Source organism: Zophobas morio, unplaced genomic scaffold (assembly GCF_036711695.1).
Source record: "Zophobas morio isolate AGI-343-1 ecotype UQ-CSIRO unplaced genomic scaffold, CSIRO_AGI_Zmor_V1 ptg000023l, whole genome shotgun sequence".
NCBI lineage: Eukaryota > Metazoa > Arthropoda > Insecta > Coleoptera > Tenebrionidae > Zophobas > Zophobas morio.
Genome location: NW_026972128.1, coordinates 13,508,006 through 13,527,074, shown reverse-complemented (window position 1 = coordinate 13,527,074; position 19,069 = coordinate 13,508,006). Strand labels below are relative to the sequence as shown.

Here is a 19,069-nt window from a genome sequence, read left to right as displayed (position 1 = left end):
GGCGATACAATCCGACACTGCCAAAAACCAAACTCTTCCATAAGCGACAGTGATTTCTACACATCAGACAATAACATTTATGAGCAGTAGAAAAGATATCACTTTTTGAACTAAACTATTCGTGATTAATTGTTTTCTAATCTATAGCCTACCTGCGGTTTCCCCCATTATTCATCTCTATCCCAATCATGGCGAAGGGAGTCGAGTGCGGGATTGGGCGACCTCAGAATTCAAAATTCCCTTTTTATTTTTAATAACAAGTATCTTTAAGTTTTTAGACATTTAAAAATGTACGATTAATTATAGCTCATTTTTTAAGGGCATGGAAATATTCACTCAACTCAAAATACAGTTTTCATAGTTAATTAAATTCAATTTTAAATCAAGGTATGTTTTGCAAAAAAAAAGGCAACATTGGCGTTTTGTCAAAAACGTAGTTTTCTTAAAATTTCACATTATTGTTAACCTAAAATTTTTTGTTTCATGTAAACTTGGATAACACATCAATCTTTCTACTTGTGTATAATATGTTGCATACTTTTGTTCATGCCCTTAAAAAATGAACTGTAACTGTTATTTCCATGGAGGAAGGATGATCTATTCTACCTCCATGGTTCTCACCATCTCTACACTTCTGTTGTCATGGTCATTTTGAAAAATATTGGGCACCCTTGTACTTTTCTCGCAAACTTTAAGTGCAGTGCTTCCAATTAATATCGCCTATCTCCGAATTTTCATCTGATCTTAATATATCCTGCAGATTGCTGAAAAACTTTTGATAACATTTTTTGGTCACTTCGTATTTTTTTCCGAATGTCATCAATGTCTTTGTCCATAAAACATAAATTTGATGCAAATTTATGAACTCTATGAACATTGACGAGAGTGAAGTAATGGTTAAGGATTAATAACAAATGAAATAAATGTTGATATAATTTATTCACCCGAGTATACCTCCCAATAACACATCACTTTGATATATATTTAAATTCATATCACCTTCCAAATATACAAGTTTTCTTTTCTCTTAACATAGTAAAATTTTGCACTTTTATACATAATAAGACAGCAATAAAAAAGATCCCGGGCAAAACTTTATAAAAACATGGATTCGAATTTTATATTGCAACTTATACAACCTCTAAAACTAAAACAAATAAGTATCAACTTTGGGTAACACCAAATCACTTTTTTTGATTTTTTTTATTATTTAAAAAATGTCTTTGACTTTGTACCCTGTCTCTGCCCATAAATTGTGCCGAGATCTGATGTTACGCAAAGGTAAAACCATAATATTGCATTTGTAGTATGCTCATTATTTCTTAATCTAATCTCTAAATCTATAAATAAATTTCTGAAATGCTTTTGTTTTAACTACAACTACTAATCAATTGTATGGCAGTATTGCAATGTATCAAAAACGATGACAATCTTCATTAGAAATTATTTGGCTCTACTTTAGGTACTCATATGTTGACAATGTCGGTGAGTGAATGTTACTTATAAATAAAAATAATAAAAATTAACACGGATAAGTATATAATAAAATCAACAGCACACTACCATTATTCTAACACAATAATTTCATCTCTTAAACAAATATATATCACTACACTTCATAGCAGTAAAAAAGAGAGCTTGAAAATTATGCTGAGACTCTACTCGATGAGAATTATTTATAAATAAAAAGTTACGGAATTAACAATATAATTTAAAATGAAATGAGGAAAATTGATTGTACACGATGTATTTTTATAAATTACAATATTTTACAACAACTTTGGAAATGTACACATTCATAAGTTAGGCAATAATTATAAAATTACAAAAATATTAGGCTACAAACTAGGAATATTTAGTAGGAAATTAATTAGAAATTACAGAAAAATATACCACTTCAAAACTACAATCTGAATTTAAGCAAAAATACAATAGAAACTCGAAATTTGTGCTTCTTATTTTTTTCTAACAAGTTATAACAAACGTGAAGAAACAACACATGCAAATTGTTCAACCAGGGATGCCAGATTTGATTGATTTTGCGTTTCATTCCGTTACTGTTATATATTGCTTTTTAAAGTGTAACTTGTCAACACTTGCTTAAAAACTCAAAAAAAGAATCAACAATAAAAAAACTCGTTTTTTGTACTGCGCTGTACGGGACATGGGCAAAGCTGGGCTTTCAAACCGCGACCCCGAAATTGGGACGACTGGTAACCCTAGGTTAAACACGTCTAAACAAGCACATCTGTCTCTTCTCCAGTCTACTTTTACGTTTCTAAGACCCCTCATTTCAGTCGTTTTTGCGTTATTAAATTATCTTGTTAGTTACCATCCACGACAATCTGAACATTTTCCACTCTAACACTGTCCCCATTAATTATGATTAGCGGTATCATTTCAAACTCTCGTACAACTGCTGTGTCACCAGCAAACAGCTCTAGCTAAATGGGTCCATTTATATCCAGCGCCGTGAGTAGATCGGTACCCTGGAGAAGAAGGTTGTTAACGGGTGCATTCACTTCAAAATCCTGCTGCGTTAGATCGAGTAATGAAGGTATCGCACTTCCGTCTGGATCAAGCAACGAAAGAGAATTCTTCCTTATCTTGCTCTGCCTAGATTCAGGTCCGTCTGGTGGTTCTGCCGACAGTCTCTCCTCTTCCTTTTTTATAGACATCCGTACCATAGGATCATCCTATACAAAATAAAAAATATATTATTATAAAATAATAAAGCATGATACTAAATCTTCAAAGGCAATTCTGAGCAATTCCTGAATGTCAGTCTCAAAACAATCACACAACAAAAATTCCAACTGAAATTTTATCAACTTTAATTAGTTTCGTTAGAGCTCCCGGTTTTGCGTCCCCTGAATTAATATGTAAAAGAAAGCTTTGACCTAGATTAAATTTTTTATGCATTAAATGAAGCGCTGCACATAATTCCATTAAAATTGCTGAATGTGCCAGTGTTCAAGTCATGTACTCTTGTCCTCTTGTTTCATCGTCCACACTGGGAGTTGACTTTTTTTCTTGATTTATGAACTCTGTGATACCGATAGCTTTTAACACGTAATCAAACGCCTCGTGGCTTTACGTCATTAAACAAGAAAAGATTAAGGGAAAAAGAATGCTTATAATAATGTAAACAGATAAATACAACAAACATCATTCTTTACTTGAAATATCTGGTTTCAAGATCTATCAAACACAAGTTAACACAATTTACAACACTTCAAATGACCAGTTACAATAATTCTTGACACCTACTTTTAACAAACATTTGATCAAGTTGTCACCTAAAATAGGTTTCAAATAAATATTTACTACGGTATAAGTAATCATTAAGGATTCTGTCAATAACTTGATCTTGTGAACATGTTAGCCGATGTAATTTCAATTCTAGCTTAACAGGATTAATATTTACCGAGAATCTCATTATCTCTTCTAAAATGAACACTACAGTTTGCAAACTGCTATATGGACCTAAGTTAATTAAATACAAGTTTTAATTACAACTTACCTTGGACGCAGTAAGAAAGTAAGCGGGAAAAAACCCGATTTGCCGAGTAGTGAAAAAACAAATGCAAATATGTTGTTGGCAGGAAACATTTACAAAACTCGAAATCTAATTCCAACTTGTCGGTTAAATAAAATTATACGGTCAAATTTTCATATTTTTATTGCTTCCTTGTAGTCTTGTACAAAAGTACAAAATTAGGTTCATTAAGCGTAAATAAAACTAGTGCGGCGATATTCGGAGAATATGTACATTTTTAGGGATATATTTTTTTTGGTGACAATAAATTTTAATTTAATTATTTAATCAGACCACAAAATTTTATTTTATTACGTCGACGTGCATTGGAAGCGAGGCTTTTGTAGTTCTCACACTTCTACATTAAAATACAAAAGTTGGCGCTTCTTTGTCATTCTCATTAGTTTCCTCTTATTTGTTCTTCCATAAATGTTTATTTGCAATTAAAATTGAGCAAATGTACGTCCGTCTCTGTTATTCATAAATAGATGCAAAACGAGTTAGAATAAAACATTGGCACGTCTTATGACAAATGACTGAGTTTATTACTTCGCATAAAATAGTGGGATATACCTTTTTTCTTAAAAAGGTTTTAAATGTTGTTTTGGTGCGGTAATTGTTATTTATGTTACATGGAATAAAAATATTATTACCTACGTGTGTAAACCACACGAGAAAGGTAATTAATTGAAGATATTTATCTGCAACTGTAGGATAAATTTCACTTATCGTACTCATTTGAGTTAACAGTATACCACATTACTGCACTATTATGTTAACACATACGTATAATTTATCTTAGTCAAACGGGTAGCACAATTTAGGTTAACTTATATTTTTTATACAAATATATTTTTTTATTTATTTAAACTGACTGCGTCAAATTTAGACGCTGTACATACATTTTGTATGTTACACGAGGGCTCAAGTACTATTATTATCATAATTGTATCATTACATAACTCAGCTAAGTTTTTGTGAGTAAACTTCAGTCTCATATACTAGCAATGATTCTATTCCATTTGTATCCAAAATAATTATTATTTCTGACACCAAGATAAATTACTTGAACTTCTCGCACTAGTTGGATCATGTTAGGTTACCACAATCATTTAACTTAATTTTTAGTTTTTTAAATTTTCATCACCTCAAATGTGAACTGAAATGACGCATTTTAAATGAACTCCGTAAAAGATAATATTACCTAATGCAAAATTTGCACAACTTTGTAATTACTATAAAAGCTGGATGTCAAATTATGTCGTTAAATCACTTGAACGTTAATCATTTTCGTTTATTCTGTACACAATTTTAAGTGTGTGCTGCGTACAGATTAAGTGAAGTAAGTGTGGAAATTTTTTTAGCTCTCGCAGCATCAGAAATCTTGAACTATTGCAATTTCTTTGCTACCTGTCGATTTTTTTTTTTTTTAACCTGCAATGGACACGGACAGCTCTCCGCCCAGATTTAACGTGATTTGGAAAATTTAAAAAGTTGAATTAAGAATGTTTGCGCTTCTTTAAGGCGCGACACTCTATTAAGCGCAACAACTTGCGAACTAATAAGGAAATTTGTGCGTGTGAAGGACGGCAGCGCGAATATATGCTTAAATAACTGTTTTCAAACAGATCTTACCGATTGTACGTAAATTAAAGTAGTAGTACTTTATTTCCCTTAACTTTCATTTTTTTTATATGGGTCATATTTACAATGTACTAAATCAAGTTTTCCCCTTCAAGCTAAAAACAATAACGTTTACAAAATTTCAATATCCCTATCAGTTTTCGAAATACAAACAAGCGGAGTTTTATCTGGGACACCTATGTGTTGCACTTGTATGTAAAAGGGTTACATTAACAACTTTTAGTTGAAACAACTTTGTAATTAAGTATGATTTTCCAATAAGTCTTTCTAAAGTAACCCTTCAACCGGTCTGCATAACTTTCGTTTTTTTTTAAATGGAGTGCCCACCTTTAAATAATTACTTACAATAATTTGTTTCAATTATTAGTAAAAAAACTGTTTTATTCAAGTCAAATTTACTATAAAATTTAGTCATGTAACTCTTTTTAAATTTCCGAATGTACTGTGACAACAATAATAATTTCACAACAAATTAAAAATGAAAATCATTCTGTTTGTTCTGTTGTCTGAAAGTAGGGCGATCCATTTTATATCTCTAATATTTTATTTTGTACATTATTTACCACAAAATTTACTTCCTATGTTTAAAGTAATTTTGACAAATCAGTTGAGACAAACACTCAGCATAATTGCTGAGGCTTTTATGGTTACATATTTAGGTCGACATTAACCATCCACGTGCCAAATGCAGCAACCTCCGATCATTAATTATGACGGCAGAATTTAAAAACATTGTCTTAGATGTTCATGTTCACATTGTTGGCGATTTTTTGTACATGGAGATTAGAATTTTCAAATTAATCTACAAAAAAACGTAAACTTTTTGCGAAGTTATTGCACACCACCTGAAATTCCAGAAGAGCATTAACGGCATGTTAAATTTACTCTGTAATAAGCGCACGGAATTTTTATCAAGTCCCACAAAGAATTTCATAATGAATGTATTTTAAAGTTAAAGCACGTTAACAATACTTAATACTTTGATTTGTTGTTTTCTTTGCATTGTAGCTAATTAAAGTACATGAAACATTTTGTTAACTCCATACGCACTTTTTTCGGATGTTTAGTGTCAAAACGAAAAATCTTGTCTTGATTAAAATTTGTTCAAGTTGTTCATTAAGAAAAACTTATCGTGCCCGTGTGGACTTTTCCTTTTCTCTGTATTGTTACTACATTTTCAAAATGAGTTCTTGTTCAGTTACTATATGTGAGTAAACTCCTAATGTACAATTTTTAACAAAGGATGGCGCAACAAAGAAACAACACCAACATAGTTAGTAAATATTATTACGAAATTACTTTTATCAAAGTGTGTTTATTACTATATTTGCAGAAAAAAAAATACTGCATGTAGATCAAACACGAAATATTTTAGCTCAAGTTGTAGCTAATGCCTCGTCAAAAAAACTGCATTCTCTAAATTATTTCACCAATTGGAACAACCGTTTGCTGTTATGCGAAGTGTCTCTTGACGTACATTAAACATGCAACTCTACATTTTCAAAGAAGCTCAAGCTGTAATAAACAAGTTTTTTAAAGTGGGTTGGAGCAAAGTTTGATTTTCATAAAAGCTTTTTTTGTTGAATAAAGTTTCATTTAAACTTCCCACTGCATTTACTCGTGGTCGATTGTACATACAGGAGTGCTTCACACTTCATTCTGGTTACAAATCAAATATTACCAGCCGTTATGAGTGAACTGTGAGAAAAGTTCTTTCTATCCTGCAACACCATTATTTTCAGATGAGGTTTTCGTGCTTAATATTAAATTACACACGAGCTCTCCAAGCATGATAAGCCTATTCAGGTAATTAGCGTCCTTAATCACGGGACACACCAAAATTACAACTTTGGTACTAATTAAAAATTTTCAAACAGTAGTTTAAGCGATTGACACGAATATTGTCTTATACAAAGTTGCAGTAGTTAAAACATACTAGTTTGTTGCGCCCACTCTGATCGATCCTTAATGTTACTTGTTAGCTCGCGTCTACACACACCTTTATCTCAGCAATTACGCAAACAATAAATAACGAAAGAAACTAGTTCGAGTTCTCTAACGACATCATTACGTTGGTAAAAGCGGAGCATTTAGATTTATCGAAATAATTATGGTTTTCGCACTATACTGAAATCTGCATCTAGTCCGAATATAAATATAAAATCTACGCATTTTAAAAATTAATCTACTAAAAACAGTTAATTCCACGAAAAACTCCTTAGTAACAACGAATTACGTTTTAACTGTTCATATTACGTATTTTTTCGAAACTTTTTTAGTAATAATTATTAGAACCTATTACATAAATGACTTTAAAATGGTGAATTAAAAATATTACTGTTACACCGTACGGCTGCACAAGTTCAAACAAAAACAAACTCAAACCCGAATTGTCAGAAATATAACTAAAAAAAGTAAAATAGCATTAAATCATACCTTAAATATAATACAGTTAAAGCAGAGCGCTTCAAGTGCTGTCCGCGGATTATGTGTATTAATCATAATGAGTAACGATTATGGCCCCAATTAGGTTATCCCGCTTGTCTTCACTACAATCTGTACTATGATCATTACTCACACCACAAAAATTCAACAATCAAAATACAAATATTTTTTCACTGAATGCGTAGAAATTTGTTGCTATGCACTCGGCTCATAAACCGCCTGAAATATATGTTGATTTTGTACCTCTAAATATAAAAATATTTTTTCACTACTCAGGTCACCCAAAAATCACTGAAGATTCTTACTTTCTTACCGCTAAAATAAAGATAACTTGTACTTACAAATACATTTTATTGGCAACATGAGCATATTAACAAATATGCTTAAAAAAAATAAATACACAAGAATTAATATAATCTAAAAATAATCTTTATAAAAGATTATACATATCACTGCGTAATTATTATTGCCTTAACAATAACAACTGAGCTATTTACAAGTAAAATTTCAATAGCACTCTTGATCACTAATTCGGTAACAAGAGGATCAAAAGTGCATACAACTATCAACACTAAATAGTTACATGGTGTTTCGTTGTATGTGGTTTGTACATATCTACTTATTTTTATATTTTCAATACTTTTTAAAACTTTTTATTTAACACGATAACATGTAAATACGTCGATCGTTCCTGTTACAAAGAATACACTTTTTTAAGCGTCATTTACTACAGTTCTATAAAACGTCAACCACATGAATGATATGCTACATAAGAGCCTTCTGTAAACGGTCCAAAAGTTCAGTACAAAAATTTTATTCTTAGACTGTTCAATTGTAGTAAATGTGTTTTAGAAATATATAACTGATTTACGAAACTTTCTATCCAATATATAAACATTTAGTTTGTTCACACAGAGTTGACAGTCAAAGCCTTTCTGTTACATCGAACTTTATTAATACAGTGAACATGAAGTGGAATGTAACGATAAATAGAGAGCTTTTCAGATAGTGTTCCTATCACAGTCAAAACCAGTACGCTGTCTCTTATTATCTCTTGTGAAAATATTGGCAGTAATAGGGGTGAAGTTATCTCCCTGAATTATTGTACTTTCAAATATTTTGGCAACTGAATGAAGGCATCCATTTTAATTCTAAATTTTAGTGGAAGGAATAAGGATATCTGGATGAATGGTTTAGGATTCACGATAAAAGATCTATAAAACTCTGTACTGGATTTCATAATAAAAATAAATCTCTTTTTACGTCCCCTCTTCAGCCTTAATTCTAGAAAGTTCGTTTTTTTGTGCTAAGCTACCTCATTCAGACTGAGTACAGCGCACTCCAAATAGAGACCAATTGAACATTTCACTTCATCTTTTAGATTTAGTCGGAGCCAGACATATATACCCGGCTCTGATATCGAAACCGCTTACCAAAAGGTTCATGAGAACACTGTCGCTTGGTTGGCTTATACACGCCGCTTTCTGTCCACCAGAGTCCAATAACCAATTACTTTTGCCTTTAGGTCGCCCTCGATGATGGTTATTGGACATTAACTGTTGTAATAATTCTGAAGACATTTTCTCTTTAGGCTCGTTTCTCGATCTCTTTGTGTTTGTTTCGTACGCCGACGTGTTCGATCTTTTATGTGTTCTTTCTAATCTAGACGCAAGAGGCGATGACTTTCCATTTAGCGAGGAATCTAAAAACAATAGAATGAAGGATATTTTCCACAAAGCTAACAATTTCTGTACTTTTCTTGTTGTAATAACTATCTATCTCCATCATGTGATCCGGCGAAATTAACCCTCCACCGTGATCGTTAGATCGCGAATGTTTATTTATTGACGAACATAACAACTGTGCTAAACTGGAACTGCTATCAGGAGAACTTCTCGACTTTTCGTTGCTATTCCACATGAGATCGTCTGACATCAACAGAGGTAAATCGTCAGCCATATTCATATTTATATAAGGAGCTTTCGACACTAAATCCGAATCCTCTTCTGTATGTAAATTCATAAATGTTGACAGACGATCTTCGTCACTCAACGAATCGCTCGGACTATTTAAGGAGGGTAAACTGCACTCCGAATTCTGGAAAACATTGCACTGAAAATCGTTCATTCCTTCCACCAATCACTACCAATACCTTTGAAAGATTAGGCGAGAGTAATTGAGGTGAATTATCGTACGAATCTCTGTACGAAATAAAGGGATCGGTGGGTTCGTCATTCAAAAGGGGCTCGAAACTATCTCTGAGCAAGAAATCGTCCAACATCTTGTCAGTTAAGAAGGGATGGTCATCTAAGGGAACACACACGTCACCAGCAACTGGAGCCAAATGCGTCAAATCGTCTGGCTCGTCTTTCAGCACTGCAAACGAAATCAATTAATTAATGAATCAAAATCACTGCAATCGATTAAAAAATCCCTCAATAAAAACATTACAATGTTCGAGAACTTATATATTAAATTATTCCATCATGACGGTACTAATGTCAAGGTTTTTGCTGCTATTTATCGACTTAATTACGGATTGAAACTACAGTTGCTAATATTAGACTACGACGAAACAAAGCCAGGAACTTGCCAGGATGATAAACGTACAACATTGATGCTTCCACGTCAAATTGGCTTAAACAGATAAACTACAAATTTTTGCATACGCCCTCAATTATGTAATGTTCACATGATTTAGCAAAGCACCGTCGACCTTCGACGACGTATTGCGAACTTATATAATGCAAGTGATTTTTCAATCTTTAATAAACTACAATGAAATAAAAACAAAGCAACTCACGAATCCAGTTTTTAATTTAACGTTAGTTCGATAACCACTACCACTCATCAAGTTTCAAACTATTTTTATACTACAAATCAGCGTGCTTGCAGTTCTTACACGTAACAACAATTAAAATAAATACAAGACAAATCATTCTACTCGGATAGTGCCTGTTGTTGCTTGAAGATCGAAAGTAATTAAACGAATCTCCCTTGAATTCAAAGTATTTAAATTTAAATTTCAACCGCAGATTTGAATTTCAAACGGGCACGTATTTGAGAATCAAAAATTACGATTCAATATACAGTTAACAATAAGATTTGTGAATGAACATGACATGTAAACCTCAAGGTAGGATTAGTTAAAAGTAGTGTTTTTCCTAACATAAAAATCTATTGCATTTGGTGATTAAAAATGGTGTTGGGATTAATTACTGTTTTCTTAAGTCATGTTTTAATTACTTCCAGTAAGCACTGGATTTTTTTATTCGAGACTTGCACGGTAGAAATAACAAACTAACTATAGTCTTGGAGCAATTTAAATAACGTGCAAAATAATGTGAGTTACGTTGATAATTTATTTCAAAGAATAAAAAAAAAAAACGATTGCACACCTAGACTGATTTATTTTGTCACATATGAAAGAAATTAGAATGTGATAAATTGATGCATTTTTAGCTGTATGGTTACTTAGTTTTATCTCTATAAATTTAATATCTAAGTTGTTATTGACATAACTCGTCGAAATGCGTTGCATTCGAATACTAGTGTGCATAAAGTTAAATGTTTAAAATCAATTTTAAATTTTATTACCATTTACATTTAACCGCAACTGATGTTGCTTTCATTGTTTATTCCAACTAAATTTAAAAATTATAGATGATTACTTGCATCAATTATGAGAATTATCAGTCAAGTCGCAAAAAACAATTAGCACCAGCAAATTCGGTATTGTGGAATATTACGAGTTTAGAATAACAATTAACTCAGATTCACATTACATAACACATTCTGAACAATTTCTTCAAGTTATTCCAAGATAAACATGATAACCTTTATACAAAACAACAATATTGAGTAAATAGTATCGACAGATAAGAACAAGAAAATAAAATTACTTTATTAGAATTCTGGTATTAATTTTAGCGTACGCTTAAAGCACACAATTCACAAAGAAAGTACAATTATATGAAAACATTATGTTTAAATATTTGTAGACGTTTTTATCTTTATTAGACAAACCTACGTATTCAAGGTTTTTTATTTTCGAACGACGAAAAAATTTGCACCAAAATATGACTGCAACAGGAAAATATGTAATCTGCATGAGGTATAATCTTATCAAAACATAAAATGGTCATGGAAACTTTACACGCGTTAAGTAATGTTTTTATCGTAAGTGATTTTCCCCTGTCAGACTTACTCGTAAGTCCGGGCTCATCATCGGAGAAGGTCAGGAATCCCTTATTCATCTCTTCCGTTCTTGGAGCGAATATCTTGGAGGTGGCCGTTAGGGGTGGCCTCGGAGTGGCGTACGACGTTAACAACTTCTCGGTACTTTTGACGGGCTCAATATTTTGAACAGGACCAGATTCGGCCGCTTTCTCCACGACAACCACGGGCAAAATCGTCTCGTCGACGGTGTTGTTATTATTGCACAAATTCTCTGTTTTTACTGAAGCCAGCTGCGACGACGAATAAATCTCATCTTTGCATTCGACGCCACTGCAAAACAAAACCAACTTGCTGGAACGGCCCGTTCAAGAGCCCTTTGCCGACGGTCTCCAAGCTTATCGAAAAACCGCACACACGCGGGAGTTCCGGCAAGGGAAGGCTTTCGAAGTACTAAACGTTTGTTGAACTGGCTATATTGATATATGGCCGCACTATCAACCGCGTGATAATTCCAAGTGGTTTTTTTATCTGCTTGATTTGTTCGGAAGTCTCGATGCCGACTGATTCGGAGGAGTGCCGCACTCTGCTACCCGGTGGAGCAGTCGCGTGGTTGATCCCCACCAAAAGCGGCCGGTGGGCTATATCGAGAACCCGATGGGTTGACAAGTGAATGTGGATAGATCATCATTGTTGCTGTACATGACAGCGCTCACGTGACAGAGCCGACGTATACGTTCAATTGCGAAAAGGAAACGTTGCTGGAGGCACGTGATGGGACTATCAGTTTTTCATGCAATTTTTCGACGAGACCTGGTGATGGAAGGAGGCGGTACGACAATACTCAGACGGAGCGCACGCAGAACGCGTGATTTTTCTAATAATCAAGATCGGCAACCCAGAAATGTTCTATTACGTTATCTAAATCACATAACTCGTTGTGTTGACCGAACGTCTGCATCGACGACAATTTTATAAGTGCGGGTGTTGCCAGGCCAACTAGCGATAGTTACTGCAGCAAAAAATAATACATTTTTAAAGCACGCCGAAGGAGTAATCTTAACCACCAGACTAAGCTTGCTAAAAATATTCCATGCATTTTAAATAAACAAATCACGAGAAGTAAAAGCGTTTCATAGATGCAAAAAACATGCTAAAATAGTCTATTAAACAATTAGAACTCTTGTGTTAAGTTGGTAGTTGCATAATTAACTTACCGGTCACAATTTATTAAAAAGAACTAAATTTGTCATTGTTCTATCCACCTTACAAATGTTTTATTACTAATTTCCATATTACAAATAATAAAACACAGATTTATTGTCGTTCAAAGCCTAATTTTTAGTATTCTGAACTGGACACGTTTGTAGAGCGTGATTAAAATAAAACTACTGTGTAACTTTTTAAAAGTACACAAGATAAATTAATGTGATTAACTTGTTAAAAACAAATATACACTAAATGCTCACTTTCTAAAACATCCCACCAAAAAGAAACCCATAGCACTTTAAAAATACAAAATATGTTTATACAGTTTGTCATAATTTTCTGGTAATTAATCTCACAACCGGATCAAGTGTTTGTAAAGGAAATAATTTAAAAATAATATTACTATTGTCGTCAAAAATCCGAACTCAATAACTTAAACAGTTAATTAAAAGTCAATTAAAAAGAGGGATAATTGGTGCACTCTGTGATTTTCATAATATATAAAAGCGAGTGAAGTGTAGAATGTGAAAAAATTATTTTGAAGTAGTCTAGTACATAAATAATTATAAAATACACCAACTTTAAATTTGTAAATGGCACAAGATTGTTTTGAATTTAATACTCTTTCTACTCAAGTAAGATTTGCCAAATTTCAGAATTTCTGTAAAACAGTCACATGTCAGATTTGTACCGAAAACAGCTCAATTTAACACACTATAAGGAAAGTGGAAGAAAGCAAATTTGGCCTAAATAGACGTGTTTAAGATATTATTTCAAACAGTCGTAAGTTCAGTTTTTAGGTGATGCGTCATGTCTACAAAACTATCTAGACATATCTAAGCTTATGGTGATAATTCAGGAAAATTAAAAAATATCCTTAACTATCACGCTGTAGAAACATGATAATAAAAAACTGACAATAACCCATAAACGAGGTAAATGTAAATGGTTCTTTGATATTGGTTCTTTGTGATCTACTAATTTAATTTTTTGATATTAAATTATGAAATATGTATTAAAAAGATTAGGAAAAATAAAATTTTATTAGAATTTACAGCTGTTTTAATTATATTTTCTTACTCATTCTAAAGCTGATAAAACTAAATTGTTGATATTGCTGTCGTAATAACATAATATACAGCGAGTTTACTGCACTTTGAGAAAGATTAAAACAAATCTAGACTTTTAAGCTGATAAAAATCAACTTACAGATTTTTCAGGGATCAGCTCAAGTGAGTACTTACTGTAACTGACATACAGGAGGTTAGTACTTAAAAACTGTGGCACCACAGAACTAGTGGAAACCGCATTCAGATATTGAGAGTATGTATACGTCATTGTTTTTTTTTTTTGTTTTTTACTTTTAAAAATCGAAAAATATGTTCACAAAATTTGGTGAGGGCAAAAGTTATCACCTTAAATATTTCTCAGATTTGAAATTTTGAGTAGAACATGCAACGATCAAAGACAAACTTTCCAAAATTCATTGCTCTCTTTAATCATGTTTTTATTGCTCTTTCGGTATTAATAAGGAAACTAAAAACAGGTATGTTATATCATTGAAGTTTAAAACATATTAAGCATGCATTTATAAGTATACGTCGTTAGATATCACCTAAAAAAAAAACAAAAAGTGTCCAGTGCGCCAACTATTAAATTAAGGTCCCGTACACTATAACAGATTTTTTTTGTAATAAATGTTTTTTATTATTAGACCGAAAAAACCTAATTTTGTAGAAATAACAGTAAACAAAATTTAAAAATAGCGACAGCGTTGAGAACAACACGAGTTTTCTGATCTAGAACAGCACAATGCTAATAAATCAATTCAATTTTTGTCTCATTTTATATTTTAATTTAACTCATCTTCAGAAACAGTTTACACAATACACTATTTCAAATTCAAAATCGAACCATGACAACTTAACTTCCGTTATATGTATTTAATACGAAAGTTCACAACAATGCAATACTCATGTGATTGGTTGAACATAGCTCTATTGACTACGTTTGCTCTTCCTTCACTTGTTAAATTTGATCACAATTTATAATGTTATAATTTTCGCTAAGAAAGTTCATAAATATTAATTCCTTCCTTAGATATAACACCGTCTATTGCAGACAAAAAATACATCCCAGAACTGTACATATTGAATAAAAAAAGTGGATCAGCACCCCGACAAAAATGTTCAATTTCCGATAAGTTTCCCACCGAGACAAAAATATTTACATTATTTCACAGATAATACTGCGAAATGCGTTTTTCACTATGTTTATTTTAGAACAAATTTCCTTCAGATATCGAAAAAAATCTTACCCACTTCAAAAAAGTTATCGACAAAATAGATTGCACAGATTAAAGCTTGCGCTACATTGCGTTCGACGTCACGTCGATTACACAGTTGCCATGTTTCTCGAATATTCTCCACCGGAAATGAATAAGTGTGAAAAAATAAAACTCACTCCTATGTATTTTAATGGCATTTAACAACGCCCTTATAAGTAACGCTACAAATAAGGGACAAACAATACGAAGACAACGTAGACCAACTCAAATTGCTGGTGTTAGATATACCGTGAGGGTAGACAATTGATCTTGATTGTGCTACATAATATGACGACACCATTTCTATTCGGCCATTAAAACGTCACATGAATTTATTAACCCACGACGCATCTGTCTTAATTAAACCACTTGAGCGGACTGTTTTAAATCTGGAAGCGGAATTTTCTGAGGCAAAACGCCGCTAATTTTCTCGTTCTTTTCCTATTTACTATTCACACGATGTTATACATGGGATCGTAAAACAACTTTTATAACATCGCACCATCATCATTAAATACACGATAAAATGATAATTAATTCGATAAAAAGACGAGTGTTGTAATATTTACATTACAACGTTATTGATACTGATATAAGTACGATGAAAACAGGTCGGTAAATTCTAAAAGTATTACTGCAACATAGTACAAACAGTTTATAATAATATCATTATGGATTATCGGATACAGGAGAAAAAGTGTAGTAATTACAAGTAGTAAAATTTGATGTTAGCAAACGTAATTGCACATTAAGAACAAATATTATAATTTTTATTAATCATAGGTATGTACTACATATTTTCGAACAATTTCCGTTGATAAGCGTGATTGCCTTAACATACAAATCGTAGAAATAGTGTTCCAGTTGTACAACAATAAGTAATACTTGGGCAATTATATTTTTTTTTTTTTGATATGGGACATGGGTTACTTTTCTATTTACTCTTTCATTCGTTGCTTAAATCATATTAATTTAACGTAAGGAAATTTACAATACCTTTATCTTTAAAAGTAACATAAATATTTATGTTAGCATTGTTAGCAACGTTTTTTATATCTTAACTAAAAATAAAATGTAGGTAACTTTTGTTTTTAACGGTCCCTGTTCGGTAAAATGATTGCATTGTTTTTATATTTGTCTATCGCATCTAATCGTAGAAAACGAAAACGAACGTTTTATACATGAATATCCACAAAGAATCAATTTAAAACAAGGTAAAGCAACAAAAGAAACCTTTACACTACAGTTAAACTTTTCCTATAACTTAGGTTTATTTTTAATTATACTTAACTATATACTTTTTCTTCTTTTTACTCGCTTTTCCTAAATTAATGTTGAACTGCATTTAACTTTGCCTCTATAAACCTACCATCATACATGAAGGGTTATAGCGTAGGTTAATTGCATGGGTCGCTGCCTCATACGCATAAAACTGTATACTTACTATCAAAGAAATATGTGGGTTTTTTGCATATTACGTTTTTTTGAATCGCATTTTTAACAAACAGAAAGCGAACAAATTGGTTTCAAAATTTTATATAACATACTTAATTTTACGGTCGTATGACCATATAAGAAGCAGAACAATACCAATTTTGAAGATCACAATATAACTTAAAATTTTGGCTACTTGTATGCTCAGAACGTTATTTTTGTATTCATTAAAATTCACAAATAAATTTAAAAATTCGTAACGTCATTTCGAAGTTAATTTTGTTTGAAATATTCATTAGATGACATTTTTGTCATGTATCCAAAGATGGAAGATAATGCAAATTTTGTAAAATTTAAACGAACTACTTTTAAAAAATTATCTGTATTTTAGAGAGGTTTCCTTGTTTTATTTTAAGTGGCATAAATACGAAAACTATGTAAGTATTAGATATTACAAATTCAAACACACTACCTAAAAAACTGGCCATCATGTAAGAGAAGTATAAGATCTATTACAATACAACGGCATGCATGATCTACAAAATTTAGACCTGTAAATTCCGACTGACAAAATTTGAAATGCATGACACTAATCACCGGAGTTGTACAGCAGCGTGTTTAGCGTACGGTTCACTATTTTCGAAGTCATTTGTATGCTAAAAATTGACACAGACCAAGAAAATTTGGTGCGAACTCAGAAGCTACGACAAATCCAGCGTTAATACGAAAACCTGAGGAGTGACAGATATCCATTACTCTAGCATAAATAGAAACACAGGAAGAATAGTGACCGAACAACATAAGATTAAAAAAACAAAACAAAAAACAAAAATAATTCCAAATATTTTGATTATTACATTATAATTTAAATGGCAACATTACTAAATGTTATACATTTTCTGGAAATTTTGGGTTACTCTGTACACACTTTTAATTTTAGCGTGATAATCACAACTTTGCCACCATCACGTAAATGATCGGTGTATAATAATCTACCGAAATGATTAAAAGTGACCTTGTCAGTCGAACGATGTCTTATTACAGCTCTAAACACATTATATTGCCTTGTTCGATTATTTATAATCATAAGCCGAAGTACAGCAGGCTTACAAACATGCACTTCTGAATACACCCATCATTTTCACACCGAGGGTAGGGCCAAATTAAAGGAACTAGTTTGGAATTCCCCGTGAGCGGAAATGCCAAGCGGATTATTACGTGAGCAATGAAACTATTATGCGGAGAAGATAAAAGTAATGAATGCATCATAAATTTTATAATAAAATGATAACTATTAGCGAAAGCTATTATTGTCGGAATTAACTGTAAAATTAGTCCACACACAAGTGAAGAATGCTCCACTTTTTCTCCTCGTTGATTAAAATAGCTGCTAATTACGATACATGCACTGTAACTGTGCTCAAAACGTGTTCCAAAACAAATTACTAACCTCAATGGTTTATGATATGCGTAAAAGGTAAATAAATCAATTACTTTAAAAAACACACAATCAAACAAACATGATATTTCACTTTTATTGTTTCAAAAATGAAGCCACAAAAAACGCAGGATCTATAAATATCAATTTCTAGCGATTTTTTTTTTAATCAACAATTTCGTTGTATACTAGTTTAACTGAATTGGGTTTTATCGTATGAAGTATTTCGAATCAATTATAAGCATTTTTTAAAAAATTTAGACCATATATCGTGTCACGTCCTTCACACTCTTTTATCAAAATAAAATTTTACGCTTGCTACTCCACCACTTTTACCACATTTTACATTTAAACTTGTAAAGTAAACAAATTTGTCGGTTGACTCAAGTCATTCATCGTTTCTAAGTAAACAAAATTTTACAAAATCCATAGAACATCAAATATATAGTTAGTCAACAGCGACAACTCAACATTACAGAATCAGCTGATTCATTTACTTTTTTTTATAAATCCCACTAGGCACTCAAATCAAACATTCCCCTCTCTGGAGCATTCTCTCTTTTCATTCGGTATCGATTAAGCCTGGAGCTGCGCGAATCATGACCTTGAACTTACACTACTCTAAATTTAACCCTCCTCCATCACAATCAGCTGTGTTGGTGGAAATGTTTGGGTTGACATAAAAACAAAACAAAATCTGCATATTGCTTCACCTACAATATACAGTGAACCATCCTTGTGAAAAGAGGAGCAGCTACAAACTGAACCGATGTTTAAACGCCACCGTTACGTAAACACGAAATTTCTTAAATCAACTTAGGAGCACTGACCTAACCTAAAATGTAATCCCATCTCACAC

At 32.2% G+C, this 19,069-nt stretch overlaps 1 protein-coding gene across 2 annotated transcripts in view; it reads right to left on the bottom strand.

Moving 5' to 3' along the window:
* Nucleotides 1-920: 920 nt before the first annotated feature.
* The window catches only part of LOC135133893 (hypoxia-inducible factor 1-alpha-like), a 56,145-nt gene continuing 37,996 nt past the window's right edge, over nt 921-19,069 (bottom strand). For both annotated transcript variants that reach the window (XM_064062429.1, XM_064062428.1), the window contains exons 8-12: nt 11,835-12,136; nt 9,780-10,003; nt 9,382-9,724; nt 9,061-9,329; nt 921-2,696 (exon numbers count right to left, since the gene is read on the bottom strand). In XM_064062429.1, the coding sequence (XP_063918499.1) occupies nt 2,445-2,696; nt 9,061-9,329; nt 9,382-9,724; nt 9,780-10,003; nt 11,835-12,136 (1,390 nt within the window). In that variant the 3' untranslated portion in view covers nt 921-2,444. The remainder of the gene's footprint in view (nt 2,697-9,060; nt 9,330-9,381; nt 9,725-9,779; nt 10,004-11,834; nt 12,137-19,069) is intronic.